Here is a 22,695-nt window from a genome sequence, read left to right as displayed (position 1 = left end):
GAATAATTAATTCAACATACTTTACTAATAGTAATAATATCAAAAAATATACTTGGTAGTTATAAACTAATAAACGGTCTTGCTCAAAATCGTTTTCGTATAGATTATTTGTTTTATGTCTATGAATTCAAATTTGACACATATCCATGTAATTAAGGACTTTTTACTAAAACAATTAAAAACAATTAAACAAGTACAATTTTAACAAAACGAGTACACAATTAAATAGTTAAGATATTTATTTATATTTCATTATAAACATTGAAGCAGTCTTTCTTTCGTTCAAACAAGGACAAACCTTACAATTTATCATAGGTGTAGCGTGATGGATTGATATGAGGGCCGAGGGGGTTATAGCCTATAGGCTATAATGTTTCGGGTATAAAACCTTATGTTCTTACATTTGATCCAAAAAAAAATGTACAAGGAGACTAAACAAAATACTGAGGGGGTAAAGCCCTCTTAGCCTTCCATTATGCGCATATGTGATGTATGCACTTGGAATATGAACGAGATTATTGGTTTTTAGCTTCATAGGTACTTCACATCGCCTAAGTGGCCCACATCGTCATTGTAATTCCTGACATTACTTCAATGTCCCGATTAGTAAATAGCATTTAATATCTTACTTAAACTTTACTAGAGCATTTGAAGCTATAGAAAACCGTTATTTGTAATACATTAATTGCGTATAAAAAAAAATTACAAGCCTAACCTTATTAAAACAGTGAATAATAATTTTTAAAAACCTAACAGCTGCAAAATCGTGTTTAAGAAAATGATTAATTAAAAAACGTGTTTGTTACTAAAATAAATGACATTATTTTCTCCTTAATAATATTTTCTGGTGAAATCACAGATCTGTGGGTAAAATAGACAGATTTTTATAAACTACTAGATAGAAAACTCTTTGGATATCAGGTTGAAGCCTGGTTATCCGTTAGAATTATATGGTATATTTTATATGGTAAATATTAATTATATTGTATTGTATTTTATTATTTTTACACCTGTAGTTTAAAAAAATATATTATTTTATTAAACATAAAAACGATGTTATTCCTAATTAATTTCGTATAATGAATTAAATGTTATACCAACCGACAAAATGACGGCCAACTACTAGGCGAACTTCACTGATAACAGTATAAATAATATAAGATTTCCCTATCTAATGTAGTATAAAATGCTGTGTTACAATATGGGACATAGAAGTCCCGCCGGGCTATAACGACAGTTGCATATTTAGTATAGGTAGTATGTAATTTGATATGACTTTTTTTTTACTTGGATTTTGAAAGTTCCGTCAGTCGACAAGGGGTTGTATGTTAAATACTTCTCTTCTCATTTCATCGAACTGCATGCACGTATATTCATTTTAGGCACCTGCTTCATTCAGAGCTCGAATGAAATAGTCAGCGATAAGCAGGTTTGAATCGATACAAACAATAACATACGGTTAAAATGAAAAATAACAACTAAATTTATAGTTATATTAACCACAATTATTGTTATGTAATAATATTTTGATAAGATAATAATTATTATATAATACTGTGTGTGTCACAACAACTATAGCATATTTCAAAGTGATATAATAATATTATGTGACACATAGTATTTCGCTAAAAACAAAAATTATTATATAATTTGTGCTCACTAAGTATCTGTTTGTCATGACGTAGAACACGTGTTTCGTATAGTGTTTTAACAATAACAATATTACACATTATACACAGTCGAATCAGGATGACTCAAAGTCAAAAGGAGATAAAAAAATCGCTTCAAGATATTAGGCGTACTATTCGAGGGACCACACCTAACCTCGGGGGTAGTAAAAAAATCGATTTTTTCGAGTTATCGTGACTCAACGGTGTTATTTTTTAGAAGAGCTTTGTCCTAAACATAATTATAAGACTATTCTTAATTTATTTTATTCATAAAACCTTTATGCTAGGCACATTGCAAATATATAATTTATTACTAAGCCCCTATCTAACTTAATTTACTTAACTACCCTACTTCAACAAGTCAATTTTAAAGTCTAGTGTTACTAGATATTCACTCCTCCATTCTCTATTCAATTTTCTTATTTTGATTTTTAATTAACTCCCATATACATACACTCCCATATATATAGTCTTATGAGTATTATTAATGAATACTCCACCTTTAATTATTCATAATAATTTTTATAATCAATACTCCCTTCATCTATTATTTTAACCACTATCAATCAATGAACTTGCAACGAGTCGCATAGGTAAACATTTGGTTTAATTTAGGAGGAGGGGTCTAGATTAATCCAATACTAATAATCCTATAATCCTTCAAATAGTTTTAATTTTGAGAGGGGACTATTGAAATTTCTTTGGGGGCTAAGACCCCCGATGTTTGTCTATAGATGAGTGAATATGGTTGTTGACTAAGGACGTTAAAGAGATTCGACGCGTGGATCGCTGCTGTGAAATGTGCAGTGTGTATTTAGTGAAAACACGTGGGTGAAGTAATAAACTTCTTTCGGAAAAGTCAAATTGATAAAAAAGGAATAATCACATTATTTTAAATTTGAATACTGATGAATTAAAATTATTTATGTCGACAAATGTTTAAAACATTCCAAGTATGATGAACAATGATTAATTTTAATTAAAACTTTGTGAAAATTCTTTATAAAAGAAATTATAAATTTTTTTACTTTTTTTCTATAAAATATATCAAGTAATTATTTTTTGCTGAGCCAAAAAGCTAGAAAGTTTAAAACAAAAGGTTTGTTGTATTGAAGTTTCAAGTCTTACATATGTTGTTTTGTTATAATAGCAGATTAAAAATTATTAAAAATACATATTAGGCAAGATTTTTTAAGATTTTTTCATCAAAATTACCAAAATTTGCAAATATAATATTGTCATTTAAAGTATTAATTTTTATAGCTAAGGATTGAAAGTTTGAATACAAAGATTTTTATAAGTATTCCATAAGTTATTATATGACCTAACAATCTAAAAAATATATAAGCACAGTTCTATTTTACAGATATTTTAAGTTAACATTTAGATTAAATTAAGATTAAATTAGATATTTGAACAAAGAATAACGATTATAGTTATTTTGTTGTAACTCAAAAATATTATTCGTGTTGACATGCAACTTTTAAAGTTTATTATTTTTTTTAAAATAAATTAGTATGTATTTTCGAACTTCATATTTTACATATTTTACTACGTAGATTTTAAAGGCTGAATTAATTATTTTAATAGGTTAAATTCACAGGCATACTTAAAACTAGTTAAAAATTAAAATATCGAAAAACCGTTATTATATGTCATAATATTAATATTACTTTCACAATAATATTGGTTCTATACGTAATATGTTAGGTTTACTTGTATGTTTACCTAGGTAATGTGGACAATATTATACTACACCATTTACTGCTGGGAAATCCGAGGAGTATAGATGTGCTTAGGGTGGTTGTTGCTTATTTCATTTAGTTTGGTTGTGTGAAATATTGGAATCGCTAACATTTTACACATATATAGTAGGTGGAAACAAAAGCCATAAAATATTGTCACTTAATTTTCTCTCAATTATTCCAGAGTAAGAAAACATAATACAGCCTCTCTATAATTGAGTATTGTACCTATCACACAAGTCACACACATTGAAATAGTCTTACACGCATATATCTACACTATCCGCGTGACCACGGTACGTCACATTACACGAAAACGTGATACCCACCTACATATTATTATTATGTATCATAGTGCTCGAGTATAACGCTCTAACAGTCGGAGTTTGTTGTTTTCGTCATTCTATTCCGAGCTCGCCAACAGAGTACTTCAGTCGTATTCAGTAAGCACAAGATCAACAGAACGTAAAGCAAGGCGCTTATATCGGTAATTATTTTATTGTATCACAAATAATTATTATAGCGTTTATGATATTATGGGCTTTATTGATAAATTGAATTATAACTATAAACAGTTGCACTATGATTATTATTTCGTTATGCTGTTGATTGTTTAAAAAATATCTTTCATATGATATACTGCATACATATTATATTGATGACATTCGAAACGATATGCTAGTTATTTTAACCAACAGCATCATCAATATGAAATTACAATGATGATACATTTTTTTTTATCGAGTTAAGTCTTCAACATTTATGGTTATTGGCCTGAATTTTAATAAGTTGGGTTTAAACTGTAGCCGCAGTGAAGCCGATCACCTATTTCACCTAGTTTAGCCTATTTATTTATGTAATTATAAAACTGTCCAGGATTTAGAGTGTGTAATTTTGAATCAGCAACAAAATAATAATTGTATTGTTTCGCTAAAATATGTTTAATAATAAAACGATCACGGTCCCTACTGTTCATTGATAATGTTATTCATGTAGAAATTCATAAGACGTTTACATATTTCTGGTTACCCATTCACTTTGTAACACTCAAATATACAACAATTAAAAATGTTTGTTCAATAAAGTGAATAATACCTAGGCCTTATAAATCTATTTTGTTTCATAATCGCACTAGCATAATAATCATTAACTAATATTTACTTGTAGTAGCTATACTACGGTTTAGAGTATTTAAATATAATTAGGACGTAAATAAAACTTAATAAAATAAAATCATTTTTAAATTACTTGAAATTTGTATTAAATAAAAAAGGTAGGTAGTAAATATGACGTCACGTTAGTAGTTGGCCAATTAAATTTTTTGTTTTATTTTAACAAGTGAAAAAATCTGTATCAATTATACTAGACACAATAAAAATATATTATGAGGTAAGAGTTAACAGGTGGTAAGATTTTGTTGAATGAAGCCACCCATTAATAACACTTTCGGTTTTGGTAATTAATTTAATTTAAGTGATTGTGACACCACTTACGCTTCAGACGTCTTGGCATATTTCCAGGTATTGTGGGTAGGGGTTTGAATTTAGAATATTTCACTTGAAATTTTTCAATTGAAAATGTCACTTTTCTCGAAATATTTCAATGAAATTAGGAAAATATCTTTACTTCTTTTAAACATGTTTGGTTGTAGATGATTATAAATAATAAATTGATTACATTTAAGACAACTTTGATAATGAATAACGTTTCAGTTATAAACCAAAGTTCACAAATTACTATACAACTAATGGTTATAAACTAGGTTTGATAACAAACATCAAAATTTTTTTATAAGAGTAATATGGTATGATGTTGAGCTGGCTTATGAGTTTCCAGGTTCTGAGTTAAAACGTTAAAATTTGTTATATTATTATTATATTAGTTATTTTATATTTAAATATGATAAATATTTTCTTTGTTCCGTCAATGAAACAACTTTTAAAAATTTTTACTTGAAAGTTGGCGACTATAACAATTTTATTTTTATTTTCCATAGAAATGAAATATTTCAAAAAATAAATTTCATGAAATTTTACAACCCTAATTGTGAAAGTGGCCAAGTTTTTTATTAGTTCATTTGGATGATTATTTAAACAGTTACGAAATCTTTATAAAATATTTTTGCTTCATCATTTATTGATTTAAGTTTTAAGTCATTATGTAGTGTATGATTTGACACGTAGTGTGGAGCATTCACTAGTTTTCTAAGAGCAATATTTTGAAAGGTTCCGATTTTTAAGATATTTGACTTTTGCGCAAAGCTGAAGGGCAATTAAATTTGGAATTGAAAAGTGTACATGAAAAAAACATTGAAAAAAAACCCTTATGCAACTGTACAAACAACTTAAAAACTCGTGAAATTATAGGCGTGTATATAATACTATTAATTTGTATACTTAGTTATGTAATAAACTAGTATATAATTTAAATTTGAACATATTTAACAAAATTATTATCACAATTCAAAAATAATTTACAAAATAAAGCACAGTACGGTACTATAAACATAGACTGTTAATTAACATTTTAGTTCTAATTATTATTAGTAATATATTATGCCAGTGGCGTATTTGGAGGGAGGGTGTCCTCCATGTCTAGACACCTCCCGACTTGAAAAAAAGAAGGACTAATATATTGGTATTATCGTTTATTTTATATAAACGGTAAAACTGAAATTAATTTGATTAGATTCGACAACACGTTGCGAGACTTATTTACAGTTTATCAGGAATATCCAAAAATTATTTGAATTTCGCCGGGTCATTCAGATAAAAAAAATACCAGCAGCAAAAATATTGTGAACTTATAATGTAGTTTATTTTTTATTCTAGTTTACAGTTTATTAGTTTAGAGAATTATACATTATAATAATACCATTATTTGTCAAATTTGTCATTTATTTTCTCGTTGACCGTCATGGTGTACGTACCAGGTGATTATTGAATAACGTAGGTAAGTACTAAGTAGATACATATTTATTTAAATTAAATAAGTAATATTTAATAAGATCCAATTACCTAAAGTAATTCAGAATTATGAAGAAATAACCAGTGTTGTATTGGTAAATATATTTATGGGTACACTCATTATTAAAATATGTATAGTATATACCTATTAAACCTAAAAATGTTTTCTCGCTCCGCTCCAACATTAATTCTTTATATACGTTTATAACTTTGTATTAAATACAATGAAATTAAAGGTCGTTAAGTATTAATGTCCTCTTGTTCGGCTAACATTGTAATCATAGAATATCACATATGTTTGTTTCAATATTGTGTTATCACAATATTCAAAATTCAAAACAATAATTTAATAATTTTCAATTACATTTGTTTTTAGTGCATACCTAGTATTACTATTCATAATTTTATAATAAATTAATAAATAAGTGAACCTCGGCCTGTACACATAACTGATGACGACTCTGAAATGTTGTAAATGCTCTAGAAGTCAAGACTCAAGTCCATCGGTATTCAAAAAATATTTTTTTGTAAATATTGTTTATTATAATTAACAATAAAATAGTTTTCGCTCACTACGATTTTGCTAGGTAGGAATAATGGGCATGCTTCATAATATTTGGCCCTCTTTGAATAAAAATAACAATAAATATTAAAAAAATATCATGAATGATAAGAAATAAAAAATAACGTTGTCATTCTTTGAAGTCTCATTGTGTTACCGCAGCGGTGTGTTAAATTGTGCTGATTTTAATTTTGAAAACAATTTCCATCACGTTCTATTTATTATTGCCTTTATTGATTAGTTTGAAATTACAGGTGTATACTATCAATAATCGTGAATAACCGTGCACGATTATCTTAGAGTTTTTGACTAAGTATCTACTTATAACTATTATTATATCATCAGCACACTGATCGCCTAATACACTAGCACTACACACAAATAATACAGTAACATTAATACATGATATTGTGGGCACCGACCGGTATTAAATTCGGTGTAATTAATACAAGAGAGTAATTTTTAAAACAATTGTTAGAAATCAGTATTAAGTAACAACGTCCAACTTTATTTGTCTATCACACCATATACCAGAGTTCTAATGTAAAATTACTTGTCAATTCCTAACATAGGAATTTAAAGAAAAAAAGTAAGTTCTCACGTTTTTTTACATCAATTAGTAATTCTAAGAATGTTGTATATGAGGTCCATTAAATGTTGGACACCCCCCCCCCCCCCCGAAATCCTCCAAAATATACCACTTAACTATACTACAACATTACTTATCATCTATTATAGCTATTAGTGTTATTATACGGTTATGCATGTTCGATAAACTTAAAATCTTGTAACACGGCGTTCTGTATAGGCTTTTTAGGCACATCGATGTCGTGTGTCAGTGTTCTCGGTATTTCGTAACTATTCGAAGTAATATAATGTAGCTAGCTTTAATCCATCTATTGTTTATATTATAAATGAGTTAGGTAAATACAATTTTGGAGGAATTTTTAAATGTCATAAATTGAAAAATGTACCAATACCGTGATTAAAAAAATATTAAAATATAATAAATTATGTTACCTACCGCAATCAATTCATTGTATTAAACTTAAATAAGTACGCTTTTTCTAAAGATTTTTCGTTGGTGTTCATTTTAACTTATCACAACTTACCTTAGAACAAGACTGTCACAACTCAAAAGTTATAGATTTTAGAAAAAGCAATTTGAAGTTTGAACCCTAGATATTATTTTAAAGAGTGTTTTACCCATGAGTTTGAAACTAAAAATTTAAATACTTGCAAATATACTTTACAATATGACTTTTTCAAATATTAGGAAATACTCTCTTAAACCCAAAAATTTGGGATTGTGGCCTTAAGACTTGCATTTTGAGATGTTGTTGTATTGCAAATAGACATTTATTTGAAGACAGCTTTATACTAAAATATCGCAGTATTTTAAATTTCTTATTATTGCTGAAATATCTCAGATTATAAAATGTAATGTACCACAACTCTAAATATTGCTGTTTTGTACTCAACATATTATCACGCAAAAATTAGTGTGCAAGAACAAATTGAAATGAGGAAGTCTTGAATTTTGACTTTGGTGATTAATTAAAAAAAATAAAATACTGCCTTAAATATGGCTCTCTTCCTTTGAAAATTAATTTAAAAAATGTGATGATTCCAATAGTGAAACATTTTTTTACTGTTTAAATAATGGAGATCTTTCATTTTATAGAGCTTTTTACTTTATTCAAAAGTGTCATGACTCGAAATTGATGAGTTTTGTGTTGTGGTAGTCTTGTTCTAGAGGTACGTTGTGTGGTTACGTATTTACGGATACTTCACTACTAGTAAGTGGTAGATGAGTGTTTCTAATGCACACACGCGCACATACACACACACACGTCATTGCAATCATTAAAATAAAATACAAAATTTATCTCTCCTCCTTAAAACTAATATTCAAACTTTTTAAACTTTATTTCAACCTTTTATTTGAATTGTTTGATGTCATTATCACTGTTTTAAAAGTGAGTAAGATGTCGTTAAAAATAATATTTTTTAATTTTGCAACTTTGAAACAATTTATATGTTTGTAAAATATTACGAATTAATAATTGCTCTTAGTTCGCTTTAAAATTAAAAGATCGAAAAACACATAAAATACATTATTGACAGTGTTGTCACTTTTAAGTAGGTATGATATAGCCATATAGGTTATTACCTTTGTCCTTTATGTTTAATACTAGTTTACTCAATTAATTCTCTCGGGTATTAAAATTTATATTTAAATGTAATATTCAAACATAATGATTTACATTTCTAATATTTGAAATATCAATATGTTAGGTGTATCCTATGAACATTTATATTAATAATCTTAATAATCGTACATTGTCCCTACTTGAGAATACGAGACAATTTTTACCAGACAATGTTTTACAAATATTGAAGGGACTTTAACTTTTGATAAATTTAATTAAAATTGCATTTTTCTTTTTAAAAGATTATTCCATCTAAATTACAAATTTTAACTTATATTTATTTAAAGTTAGTATTAAAATATGAATTTATTAGTTTTTTTTCGTTTGCTATATTGTTTCCACTTCAACTAAACATAAAACTGCACAAAATTCTAGAGTTTGGGCATTGTGTTTAAAACGTATAAAAGACAAAGAGCGTGATAAATCATGTTAACTTGAATATAAATTACGATTATGCAAATTTAAATCCTTGTACCGAATGAGAGAAACATATTCTAAACGATATTCCTCTCCTGAAAAAATACCTTTTTTCAGATACTTACGTGTTGTTGCTGTCCGGGTCATATTATTTTCATACCTAGACGGCTAGGCATTTAATTAACAATTCTACAATAATTTAACATTAATGTAACACACATCTGTGTACGACGTCGCATTGAGTTTGTAGGTATTCGTTGTAAAATAATTATAAAGTGGGCGGTGCTTAAAATATTGTTCCCTTCCCATTTCCCAGTAGTGTACAGTGGCAGTAGAGAAAGCTCGATGCTCAACAACGTGATCGCCTGTTATGTAACTCAATTCTCTTGAAACGAGTATTTTTGTGGTGGCGAGGAGGAGGGGATATGTACTAAACTATTGTACAATGTGCACGTGACTTTATATGTCAACGTGACATATTATATTAACGTCTATTCATATAATACACTATGCCAGTGTGGAATTAATACATCATAACTTATACAATTATTTGAATGTCTTCTAAAGCAACTAAAACATAACTTGGTACGTATTTATTTTTATAAATATACGATATTAGATACTTAGATTTATTGGAAGGTACTTATTTGTATCGCATAAAAATGAAAAGTTATTACTCATTATAGTTAGGTCGTAGATGATTGCTGCTGACTTTGAAATATCCAAAAAAAAATACTAGATTGCCCCTGCAGGTTACCTATATAATAAAACAAGCAAAATGTTCATAATTCATATTATAATAATGTTATGTGATATTTTATGAATTCAATGTGAGAATTATCATCACCGTAATGTTTAATTTCAAATTAATTATAGTAAAAATATTCTTAGTTATAATATATTATTATAATTGTTACCAACTACATATCTATGATTCTGAATGTAACACGGTCTCCAATAATTGCATTAGGAATTAATTGCACAAAATATAATATGTGTGTGTAATAAATGCACCTACATATCTGCTGTACATATATATATAAGGCTTATCTGTACAGTATTATATTATATAGCACACCCCAAGCTGTGGCTTATTTAGTGGGTGGGTGAGATCCATGGACACAATTACACCGGACAGCACTTTTTGGGGGTCAGTAAATTTTACACATGTGTTTAATAGTTGAAAAAAATATTGTCATTTTAATAACAATGGTGAGGGGAAGATTTAATTTTAAAAAAGGAAACCGGGGCAAATCTTAAGTATGTTATTGAACCGAAAGCTGAACAATCATACCATCTAGGACCTTGAGTACCTAAACCACTTAACAAATACTACATGGGATATCAACTATATGAATAATAAATTGAAGTAAAATATAATAATATGATATTATTATCTCGGATACTATTAACTGATCTGCATTGCATTATTGTGTTCTTAGATAATACCTGGAGGAGATCTTTAACGAAAATAATTAAAATGGATGAACTATTTCGAAATAGTAACACACAAAATATGTTTGCACAATTGGGAACTCGCGTTGGTAATGATTATGTTCCATCCAAGAATTGCTATAGTAAGTATAGTGTATAATCAAATACTAAACAATTATTTGAGTGTTAAATATAGCCATACACGTATTTATTTTGAACGCCAAGTAACTTATTTCGGTAATGCGGTTAAAGCTGAAGTTAACCTAATTATAATTATGTTTGTCAAAAATGTAATACTATTTTACTTAGAAATAACAAAATAAAAAACATAAAAGTGTACACTAAACACATATTTACAATCATATGTTTAACGTTGCACATACTTTTGTGTATTAAACTTAACATAATATGTGGTGTGCCCCCCCCCCCAAAAAAAAAAAATGTTATGAAAACTTGCTTGCAAAAACGTGTCTTTTATTATTATTATTTATATTTTAAGGCAATGATAAATGACCACAATAGCTAACTTATAATTCCTTTAATGAAAAATGGTTTACACTTAATAACTCAAAGCGATGAATGTATTGATTTTAAAATGTGTGTGTGTACTTTTAAAGAAAAAGCAATAGATTTTCAATATCGAAAGTGATTTTTGGTGAGAACCTAGACAGTCTGTACTTTGGGAAATTAAAAATAAAAATAACAAAACAGAGATATTACGCTTTACTAATTATTAAATACTATGAGAAATTTGAAATTTTCATGAAATATTTATGTTACTACTTTCGGAACATGATACAAGTTTCAAAATATTTTTTGTTTTTTTTTCTTTAGCTGTGTATGCTTATTTTATCATTTGAAAGCTTCAGACCAATATTTCTGTTTCTTATTCAAAAAGCTTGAAAATGTGATATAAAATCCATCATATAAGTTCTTCTTTGTTTTGTACAATTGTTCAAAAATATAAATCATATATTTATTTTTTAATTGGTAGAATATCTGGTTGAAAATTAGTATTGGCCCGTCATAATTGATGCCTGCTGAAAATATCAATATTTTATTATAATTTTTAAAGAACTGAAACGGAACCAAATTTTTCTCACATACCTAAAAAATAAGACAGGAAAATAAGTTTTCATTTTTTAAGAACCCAAACTGATATTTTAGTATTTTTTAAAACAGAAAGTTATCAAAACTTAAATTTTAGTATTTCTCGGAAACAAGCAGGAACCGAAACCGTGTATATCATCAAGGTTCCAGACCGTGCAGTTGTATATTATAATAATGAATGATATGATGTAATATGAAATAAAAATTATAATACACAGTACTTATATACTATATGATTTAGTTAAAAATTAGTTCAAGTTCGACCTACATTAGAACATAAGATACTAATTAGAAGAATAAAATATTACTTTAGTACATATTACAACTAAATAAAATACAATATAATCATAGAATGTTAGAGGCACATAGTCTCCACTCATAATCGTTTTTCCTTTAAAAAAAATTACTTTATATAAATTCTGAACTACAATAAATTTCAAAATAATTCATTGAATTCAGAATTAACTAATGAATTACACTATAACAGTGATTCATTCAATTACGAGGTGAACTCAAAATCTACAATAATGCAAAGTTTGTGAGTCAATGAGTCCCCCAATTTTTTAAAATTAAATTTAGTTTAAACGATTAAAAACTTTTTCTACTAAATGTCATCAGATAAAAAAAACACATTACATCAAAAAATCAGTACCTACATTCATCAGTGATAAATAAATCTAGTTAATTTTGCATATTTGTATTTTAATATTTTAAATATATATATATATATTTTTTTAATTATAAGTTACAATTACATATTATTACTATTGGATTTTAAGATTCTGATTTTACAACTCTATATCAATGATGTCTGTTCTTTGATTTTACAGTGATACTAATGCATATCTACGAAAAATTGAATTCATCAGAAAAAAGTGCAACACATCTTAGGCAGATAATTGGATTCTCACAACTATTAAGCAGAGTTAGTTTATTTGCATTATTACATTGCATGTATTATTCTTGTGAATATTTAAAGTGATGTATTGAAATAATTTATAGTTTATGCAAAATAAATATAATTTAAGTGTATAAGGCCGATTCTAGCCTTATAACAGTGTAAATCATTGTAAAGGCAGAAGAGGGAAATTAATTTATGAGAAACTACATTTTAGATTTTAATTTGAAACCTGAAATATTTAAATTTTAATCCATAGGATATAATTATTAACTACGTTACAATATTTTTAACATTAAGTAGTCATGTCTCATAAAGGTAAAGGATAAAATGTGTAGATATAGATATATATATATATATATAATTTTCCCCATCTGCCGAATATTATTCAATTCACATAGATATTAAAAACTTGTATTTAACTTAACCAACATGAACTCATTTTATTAATATAACTTATATACACACATTGCACATTCATTGGGACAATTTATTCAACAATAGTAAAAGAACAAATAAAATAAAAAATGCCAAGCATCCACTTTATAATAGGGGTTTGATTTTGGCTACTTTAATGACATTTTGAGAAAAGTTAAAATTATTATATTTTAAATATATTAAAAATCTAATTTAAAGTTCCTTACTTACAATTAATGTTCCCATGTATAAGTATACTGTTGTTTGTTATTATGAATTAATTAAGTGATTATATAAATATTATAAATCGATAACTTATTATAAGGTAAAACTTTCATGATGTTAAAAATATTTGTTTTGCTCATACGATTTTACTATTATAAAAAACATTTGTATTCTAATGTTTTGTGCACTTCCTTATTTAAATTTGTGAATAATAGTTTATTACCCAATAGTAAAAATTTTTTATTTTACGTATTTGACCCTTTTCATTAACAAATAATGACCCAAGAGAACGGAGTCCCACAAGATTTAGCTTTTTCAATAACACTTTTCCTTATAGCAATCAACGACCTCCGACCATCAAAACTGCAACATCCCAGTAAGATGCAACACATTAGCCGAAGACTTCAATTCTTAGTGTAGGAGTGGCAACTTAGAGACTATATTAAAAAATTAGCTTCTAAATCAAATGAAGTGGTTGTTATCGCAATCATCTATGAAAATTTAAATATGACCTACAGACTCCCAAACCAGTTCAATATCAAACTTAAAAGCCAACAAAAAAATTAATGCATCAGAACACACTAAGTTAGCTCTTTAGCGACTCTCTATGTGCCATTAATAGAATACAAAATAAAACCAACCCAAGTGATTTATCAGTCCTCGTCCAAAATAATTAAGATGAAGCTATATAGTTAACCAAAAACAAATTATATTCGTATGGATCCCAGGACACACCGGTATTATTGGCAACTAAACCGTGGACAAATACGCCAATAGCGTTCCTAACCTCTCATATGATAACTTCAAAAACTCCATAGAAACCTTCATTAAAAAAAAAATGGCATATAATGGAATAACCAGACCACTAAACTAAACCAAATCAGATTTAGGATTGGACACACTAGGATAACTCAAGAATTCTTCATGTCCAAAGATGAACCTCTCATCTGCGATGCTTGAGACACACAGATCACAGTCAAACACATCAAAATAAAATGTCATCTTTACGAACAAATCTTAATTTGACCGAAACTCTTGACGAAATCCTTGGACCAAACCCCGATCAAAACAGAAAAATTCTCAAATTTTTAAAATTAACTAAGACTAACCTCTTAGACAAAATATAATCTTCATTATTAAATTAATTTTTCATAATGTAACCCCCATAAAAAATGTTGAGTAGTATCATAGTATTGTAAATAGCATCTAAGACCTTTAACTAGTGGAAATTGCTGACGAGTTGCATAAACAAATTAATAATAAAAAACAAACAAACAAATTACTAAATCATATGGTTGAGTGTAATAAATTGGTGTCAAAACAAAACTACTTTACCAATAATTTATTTTAATGCGTCTTTTAAAATATATAAATCGTTGATAGATACGAAATTGTTTCCTGACTTCAAAGCTGATTTTAAAACATAACAAAGTGTTTGAAAGACAACTTTCTTCAAAAGTAAACGATCCATCTAAAACAGAGGCCGTTTAACAAATGTTGTGTTGCCAATACTAAAACTGAATTTCACATTCTAAAATCCAATATTCTACACTTGAGTAAACGAAATAAAATACTTATATCAAAACAAATTTTTAACTTATATAACTTTCAAATATTATCATTAAAAATGTAACTAGAAACTAAGAAACGGGGGGCAAAATACGCCCATCATAGACAGTTTTTTTTTTTGCTCAATTTTAAATTTATTCATTGCACGCAAGTAATATTCAAAAAAATATTTTGCCCTTTCAAAATTCTAGTGGGGACAGCTGATCTAAAGCCATAGAACATATTTATTAAAAAAACTAAAATAATTGTCACCTATCACCCTTCATAAATAAACGATTCATATAGCTAGAAAAACAATTTCACACTCTAAGTCATAAGCCATAAGTATTGAGCCGTAACCCTTAGTTAAGACTTACGAAATCAAATTTCTGCAAAGTGAAGTACATTCTATAATTCCCAAAGGAGCATTTTTGTTTCTTTGATATCTATACAAAAAGTTATTATTGTTTTAAGATTCTTAATTTTTAACGTTTACAAACTTTTTGTGTGATTATTAATGATAGGTATCGAAAAAATTCTATATGTGAAAAATATTGTCTTCTGTTTTTGTATCATGCATCATACATTTGTTTTCTCAATTATGACTGTAGCCCGAGTGATTATTTTTCACTCAAACCCGAAAAATATATGTGCGACGAGTTGAATAATTGTTATTGTTTGATTATTTGCCACGAACATATTATTATTTTAATTTTAATTGCAATCTACTTTTGCAAACAATTTAATGTAATTATTCTTTTATAAACTCTATGTGGTCCATTTAAGGCTCTGTGCACACTCATAATATTTGTTTTCATCGAAAAATTACATTTTTGAAAAAAAATATATTTTGACAATTTATATCGTTATTAGTTTTTTAAGTTACATACTTTTTGTTGTGCTAACATACATTTTAATTTCATATTCTAAAACAGAAAATTTTCATGAGTATTTCCATATAGAAAAATTGATTTTCAAACGAATAGTTATTTTCTATAACTTATAGGTGTTTCAAATTCAGATAAGCGGAGTATAAAGTGGCACAGTGGTATTTCGAAAATGTTAGTCCACTTCTTCGCTCATCAAAACTTTTGATAGGAACACTATTTCACTCGTATGAATAATTTTTTAATCATATACAATTTATGGCATAGGTATTTAATTATTTTGTATAAAATAATGAATATATCATACTTGTTACCTACATGGCTACATGTCATACATTTATACCTACACATAAATGCATAAATATAATGATAATATAGTGAATGCAAGTGTTAGCAATAGTTATGACCAAATTATTATTTACTAGTTACTTATTAGTAAGTTATATTGTTGATGAAATGTTATATTTTTTTTTAGCACCTCATACCGATGTTTATTGCAGTCAATAACGACAATATAATTGACATTTTGTTGAAGTATGCGATTATCTAACATACAGTTGTTTTTAATTTTCTTAATTTTCTTCTCACTAAATTTTACAGAATTCTGGTTAGTCTAATATCACCGATTGAAAGTTTGATGCTTGTTGAAAAGAATGGAGATAATTCTACATTACTTAGGCTGAACTGGACGATGTCGACAAGCAAAGCCGCATGGGCTGACTTAAAAGCCATCAAACGAATCATGGATATTATAAAGGAACATATGAAAAAAGTAAATTATTCATTTTAATTATTTTGTAAGAAAATTATAGAATAGATAAAAATTTGATTCAATATTTTACTAATTTAAATAATATTACCTTTTTATTCAGACATTCTGATCATAATGGTATGATGAATTCACAAATAAATGTTCTTAAAGTGTTAAACAAATTTAAGAAAATTATCTTTTTTACGAATAAGTATGGTATATTACCACTAGGTAGCACTATTATGATAGTAATTTTAAACCTACATCATTATATTATAAATCAATGGCTGGTATAAAAGTATACGGTTTTAGCCCATAGGCCACCGCCCTAATTTAAATACCGATATGAAGGATGCATAAAAGTCCATTTATTGTAATTCCTACGATACTATATATTATAGGCATTACAATAAATTATTCTTTAATTCTTTTGATTTGGTATCATTTGGTATCTACTAATCATCAATGTTTATTTTATCATTTCAGTTGTCTATCTGCCCTATAGGATCTACCAACAATTACAGTATATCAATTATAAGCGATTGTTTGCGTTTAATAAAAAATATTCTTCACATACCCAACGAGCAGTACCAAAATACAATATTGTGGATGATTTTTTCAGAACGATTCGACGAGGTATACGATATAATATTATATAATATACTAAATTATTCAAACAAAAGTAAAATAATATTTAAATTAAAAAAATTAAAAATGTTAGTCCCCTTCTGCTGTATTATGGGTGTTGGTACCTCGTCATTGAGTAGGTCTGTGTAATGACTAATTGATATGTTAAATTTGAATCTAATGATATATTATTGTAGGTATTCGATGAAAAAAGATTCTGAGCGGAGGCAGTATATTTTGGCAGTCAGTCAGCAGGCAGCAACCCTATACTTCTAAGGATATTTTTTGTTATATATTTATAATAGTTTAATACAAAATTACTATTTACTTAAATTTTAATTTCAATATCTCATAAAAAAAAATTTTGCTTAAGTTAATGTAGCTCAACTGTTTTTATTAGTATAAATACTAGTACTACAAGGAAAATTATGAAAAACCAAAAAATATCGATTTGTTATCTACAAAATAGTTTTAAAACGTTGACAAAGTTTGAAATTCAAACATTTATAAACACAATTGAAACCACGTACTTTCGATATTGTATGATTTTCTAATGAAAACTTGGGAGGAACAAAGAAATCAAACTAATACGTTTTCAAGATTTTTTACTCATAAATATAAATCAAATCATGCATACATTTAAGTCAAATAAAAACTTAAGAAAGTAAAAAAATTCAAATGTCTATAAATAGACATATAGTTCAAAAATGCCACGAACGAATAACAAAAAAAAAATTCTTTTTGAGTAATGGCATAATAATGGTACCAAATTTTCAAATTATTAAACAGTATTATAAAAACTCAAATTAAACTAATCTTAACATTATCATTATAATAGAGTGTAAAAATATTAACTATTAATTTAAATTGTGTATATATTTTATTTAGATTATTATTGCTTTGATCGCCAACTCTAACCGAGGACATTGGGCAGTACTAATCATCGAACTAATTGCTCTAATTTATAAGAACCAACACGTTGAAGAAATGTCAAAACAAATCATTAAAATGAACGAAACTATAAGGTTTGATAGTTCTGAAGACAATGAAAGCAATACGTCATCATTATATCCAGTAATAAATATTGTATTTTCATTTTAAGATTTGTATCAAGTGACTTACAGTATCTTACTACAGTTTTAACATTTCATTAAATATTTTTAAAACCAATAAATAACCTAGATTATTATAATCATAAAGATAATTTTTAAAATTTTTAGAAAAACGGAAGAAATTCGTCGCCAGAAAATTTATCTGAATTATCAAACGAGGACTGTGATAATGATACACATTTTAAAGTGGTATTTATAAAAAAAAAGAAAATGTTAAATTTCTTATTTTGTGTATAAAAATAAAATAATTGGCTACCCATATAAAATTTGACACCACTTCCTTATTCATGTAAGTTCAAAGCTTAGGAAATTATTAATTAGATGATGAATTTATTTTCAGAATAAAATGAATAAAATGCGCAAAAGCAATTTGATGGAAGGGCAAGACAAGAGTTCCAAAGAATCTATAAAACATAATTTAAACGTACATACTGCAAAAGATGTTAAAATCGAAAATACTATAACTGTATTTGAAGAACTTTCACTATTAACTGGGCTCAACTTAAAAAAGTAAAAATTGTATTTACAATGATTAATAAATAATAGATCTATGTGTTTATATTATAATACGAGCTAATATTAAACTACTACAAGATTACCAACATTTTGATGTACCACAAACAGATTTTTTTATTTTACGTGATACTATATTAGGTATAAAAATTGGTTTATTTTAGGGGAGACGACGAAGAAAAAGGTAATTCTAAAAATTCGAACACAGAATCTAGAAGAAATTCGATCTCAGAAACTAAGAGAAATTCGATCACAAAAGCTAGAAGGAATTCGTGCACTGAAACTAGAAGAAGTTCGAATAGAGAATCTAGAAGAAATTCGCTTGAACAAATTAAACTTGAATTTGAAATGAAATCCTATAAACCCACTTTGGCGAGTGATATTTGTAGAAGAAAAGAGAAATCACGCAAAAAAAAATACACAAAAAAGAATCTCAAAACCAAGTGAGAAATAAGTGATTTTATTATACTTATGATAATGTTTAAATAAATTGTTTATGGGTTTCTCAGGTTGAAGTTACCAAGTTTTCCAATACAGTTCGACGTGCCAAATGAGACATGCATGATATCATACTTTCTCCAGAAATTTACTGTTCGTTTTCTACAAAATGGATTCAATACCTTAGTCGACGAACTTTATAATATACTTACGTCTAATTCACAGCAACACATAGACACTTCACTTTATTTCTGGATATTAACATACTTTTGTAGATTCTGCAAGTTGAACAGCATTGAATTGAAATTAGTCAGGTAAATATTGTGTTTTGTATATTGTTATTTATTTCGATCTAAATTAATATTTAACTAGGTGTATGTAAAAAAAATATATACATTTATTATTTGTGATACCTAGACGAATCGTATCTTTCAAACTGATTTCATTTATTGTTCACGAGGGTCTTAAAATATCTGAACAATTAACCATCGCGAAACTGCAAAAATCTCCTAATATTCATTTGAAAGTCAGACATTTGCATTTGGTATGTTATGCACAGTATCAAGCTATTATACTATTTTTATTTTATTGTTGTCATTCATCAGTTAGTTTTTTTGAAAATATGAATTTATGTTTTTTTTCCATACTGCGAAAAGGCCATCATGGCCATTAAAGAGGTAATAAAAACCATTGAGTTCTATCGCCAAACTGCTGTTGAGTCGCCAATTTACGCAGATCTGATAAAGGATCTTCAGAGTAAGTACAACACATAAAATAACAAAATATGATACATTTCAATAGCGACAAATTTATCAAAATTATATAAATTATAATATTATATAGGTAGGTTTATAATTAGGTAGGATGATGCTATTCGTTTCCGTGTTGAATTGTGTTTGTAAAATATATATTATGCATTATTATTTGTTATGTTACGTTCCTGTATCACATAAATTTTAAGTAAGTAGGCACTTACCTAGTTAGTACTTGGGTAACTGTGTCTTCAACACAAAAAAATCATTTTTGATTTCATAACTACTTATCTACCTAGTTAAAGTTAACCAGTGTTTTCCACACCATCGTTTTATATTAAATCAAATCAATGGAAAAAAAAATCATTTATCAATAAATACACATCTTGTATTCTAACTAAGACCCACTCGCCCACTCATCAACAAAGACAAATTAAATTCTTTAAAATATTTACAACCCATTGTGTTCTCTCTGGACCTACAATACTACATACCTAGTACAATAGTACATACCTACTAAGCCTACATATTTATTATTACCTACCTATGTATACCAAGTAACCAACACAAAATATTAGACAAGTCGTGTATACCTCTACTCGTGTTATTATTTACAACATTTAGTTTTACCTATATTACACCTTTGTAATCGAGATACATCGAAGCTATACCTTAGTAAAAGTATTAGTTTTACAGGATAAATTATTTTTACCCACCCACAGGCCCATACACCTAATTTTATAGGTGGTTCAGTGGTTTATAATAAAGCACTGCCTTAAGTACAGGTACGTCATAGTCGACGCCTAAATGTTTGTGGAATATAGTATGTAAGTATAATAAATTAGGTACACCTATTAATAATTTCAGTTTCACGATGAAATATTATAATTTATAACATACCAATCACTGGTTAATAAATTATTTCAATTATTTATGTACTTCGTGATGACACTTTATGGGATTTGTATTTTACAGTTATTATAGCCCATAGGATAAGTAGGCTAACCTACCTACACACATATATCTCAGTAGTTTCTATAAGCACTAGGTGGCATTGGCGGAGTAGGGTGCTTTGAAACAAGTAAATGTGGTAGGTACCTATTTGTGATCCGATTACCACTGTCGGCCTCTTTCTTAAAGTCAACTCTTATATTGTAATGTAGAACCCTTTCTTAATTTTAGTAATTTTAAAAAGATATATAGATACAATCCCCTGGTTAATTTTGAACCCCGAACCAAAAATAGCAAGCCCACCCTTTGTGCTAGGTATATTAGGCAGAAACAACAATCCAAATTATACATAGAAATTTAGTAGGTACCTAATTTAATGTTTGTATGATACGTAGATTCAGGCAACAACTCTCCAGAATCAATCACTTGGGCAAAAGACCTCAAGTCCTTATTCACATTACTAATACGTTACTATGACAGTGACATACAGATTATCGAATACTTGCATGATTTAATAGTTACAAATCATATGGTATTGTCGTTGTTCGATACCCTTAAGGATTGTTGGAATTTAAACGACAATATTACTTCTTACATCAAAAAGTAAATTGAATACCTAATTTCATACATACCTATTATATGAATATGTAATTGAATTCATTTTGTAAAATTTAAACTAAAAATTGTATTTTACTACCTACCTGTAGATTTGCTGTTCCTGACATAATGTACAAGTACGGAATAGTCCTCCAAAATTACGAAAAAAACAGCGAAATGGTCAACGAATCCGTGTTTACTATGATGCACCACGTAATTACTGAAGTCGAAAACACTACATCACTCTTTCAGCCGATCATTTTGAAAACATTTTTGAAAATTTTCGAAAATAATGATTTTCAGTACAAAGTAAGAACACAATTTTTTCACTTGTACCTACCTACCTAAGAATAGTCATAGGTAGCGTATATTACGTTCCTTAAGGTTCAAGGTACTTTAAATATAAGCACGTGCAGGTAATATCATTCATTTTTGTTTATTTTAGAGGTGGTCTGATTTGATTGAAAATGTTCTAAACAAGTTTCTAAATATACCACAAACAAAGAACTGTTCTGAAAACGCTCTTTGTGGAATTCCGTGTATCTACGAATGAACTTCTAACTTTGAATATTGAAATAAAATTAATTTACTCGAAACTACAGACATAGCACAAAAAAAATCAACAGAACTAGTTATCTAAATACATGCGTTTGTCATTTTTAAAATTATATAATAAATGTGTGTTTAATATTTTAATATAATAATATATATGGGTGTATATAGTATATAGGTACTGTAGTATGTAATATAATAGCTACCTATATAAGTGTTTATGAGTATGTCAAACAATACATAACTATAACATTTAGATACATTAGTATAATATAATATTATAAATTAATAATCAAACTTATCTTTCAAA

The 22,695-nt window shown here is 27.4% G+C and overlaps 1 protein-coding gene across 1 annotated transcript; it reads left to right on the top strand.

Annotated features, from left to right (window-relative positions):
- The first annotated feature begins 3,775 nt into the window (after positions 1-3,775).
- LOC111027135 (protein timeless-like) lies at positions 3,776-22,695 on the top strand. Its single transcript, XM_022305357.1, has 16 exons — positions 3,776-3,902; positions 11,016-11,150; positions 12,948-13,042; positions 16,568-16,626; positions 16,693-16,864; positions 17,330-17,479; positions 18,359-18,544; positions 18,691-18,771; positions 18,923-19,092; positions 19,260-19,538; positions 19,605-19,847; positions 19,951-20,077; positions 20,190-20,289; positions 21,632-21,839; positions 21,944-22,142; positions 22,279-22,695. Exons 2-16 carry the CDS (start codon positions 11,054-11,056, stop codon positions 22,384-22,386), a joined length of 2,274 nt encoding a protein of 757 aa, XP_022161049.1. The 5' UTR covers positions 3,776-3,902; positions 11,016-11,053; the 3' UTR covers positions 22,387-22,695.

Source organism: Myzus persicae, unplaced genomic scaffold (assembly GCF_001856785.1).
Source record: "Myzus persicae strain clone G006 unplaced genomic scaffold, MPER_G0061.0, whole genome shotgun sequence".
Lineage (NCBI taxonomy): Eukaryota > Metazoa > Arthropoda > Insecta > Hemiptera > Aphididae > Myzus > Myzus persicae.
Note: the sequence above shows the minus strand (reverse complement) of the source record. Positions and strands in the feature narration are given on the sequence as shown.

Coding starts and splice junctions, on each gene's coding strand:
- LOC111027135 (XM_022305357.1), top strand. CDS start 11,054: ATGGATGAACTATTTCGAAATAGTAACACACAAAATATGTTTGCACAA. Junction 16,865..17,329: donor TAAAGGAACATATGAAAAAA/GTAAATTATTCA, acceptor TTATCATTTCAG/TTGTCTATCTGCCCTATAGG. Junction 17,480..18,358: donor TTTCAGAACGATTCGACGAG/GTATACGATATA, acceptor TATTTTATTTAG/ATTATTATTGCTTTGATCGC.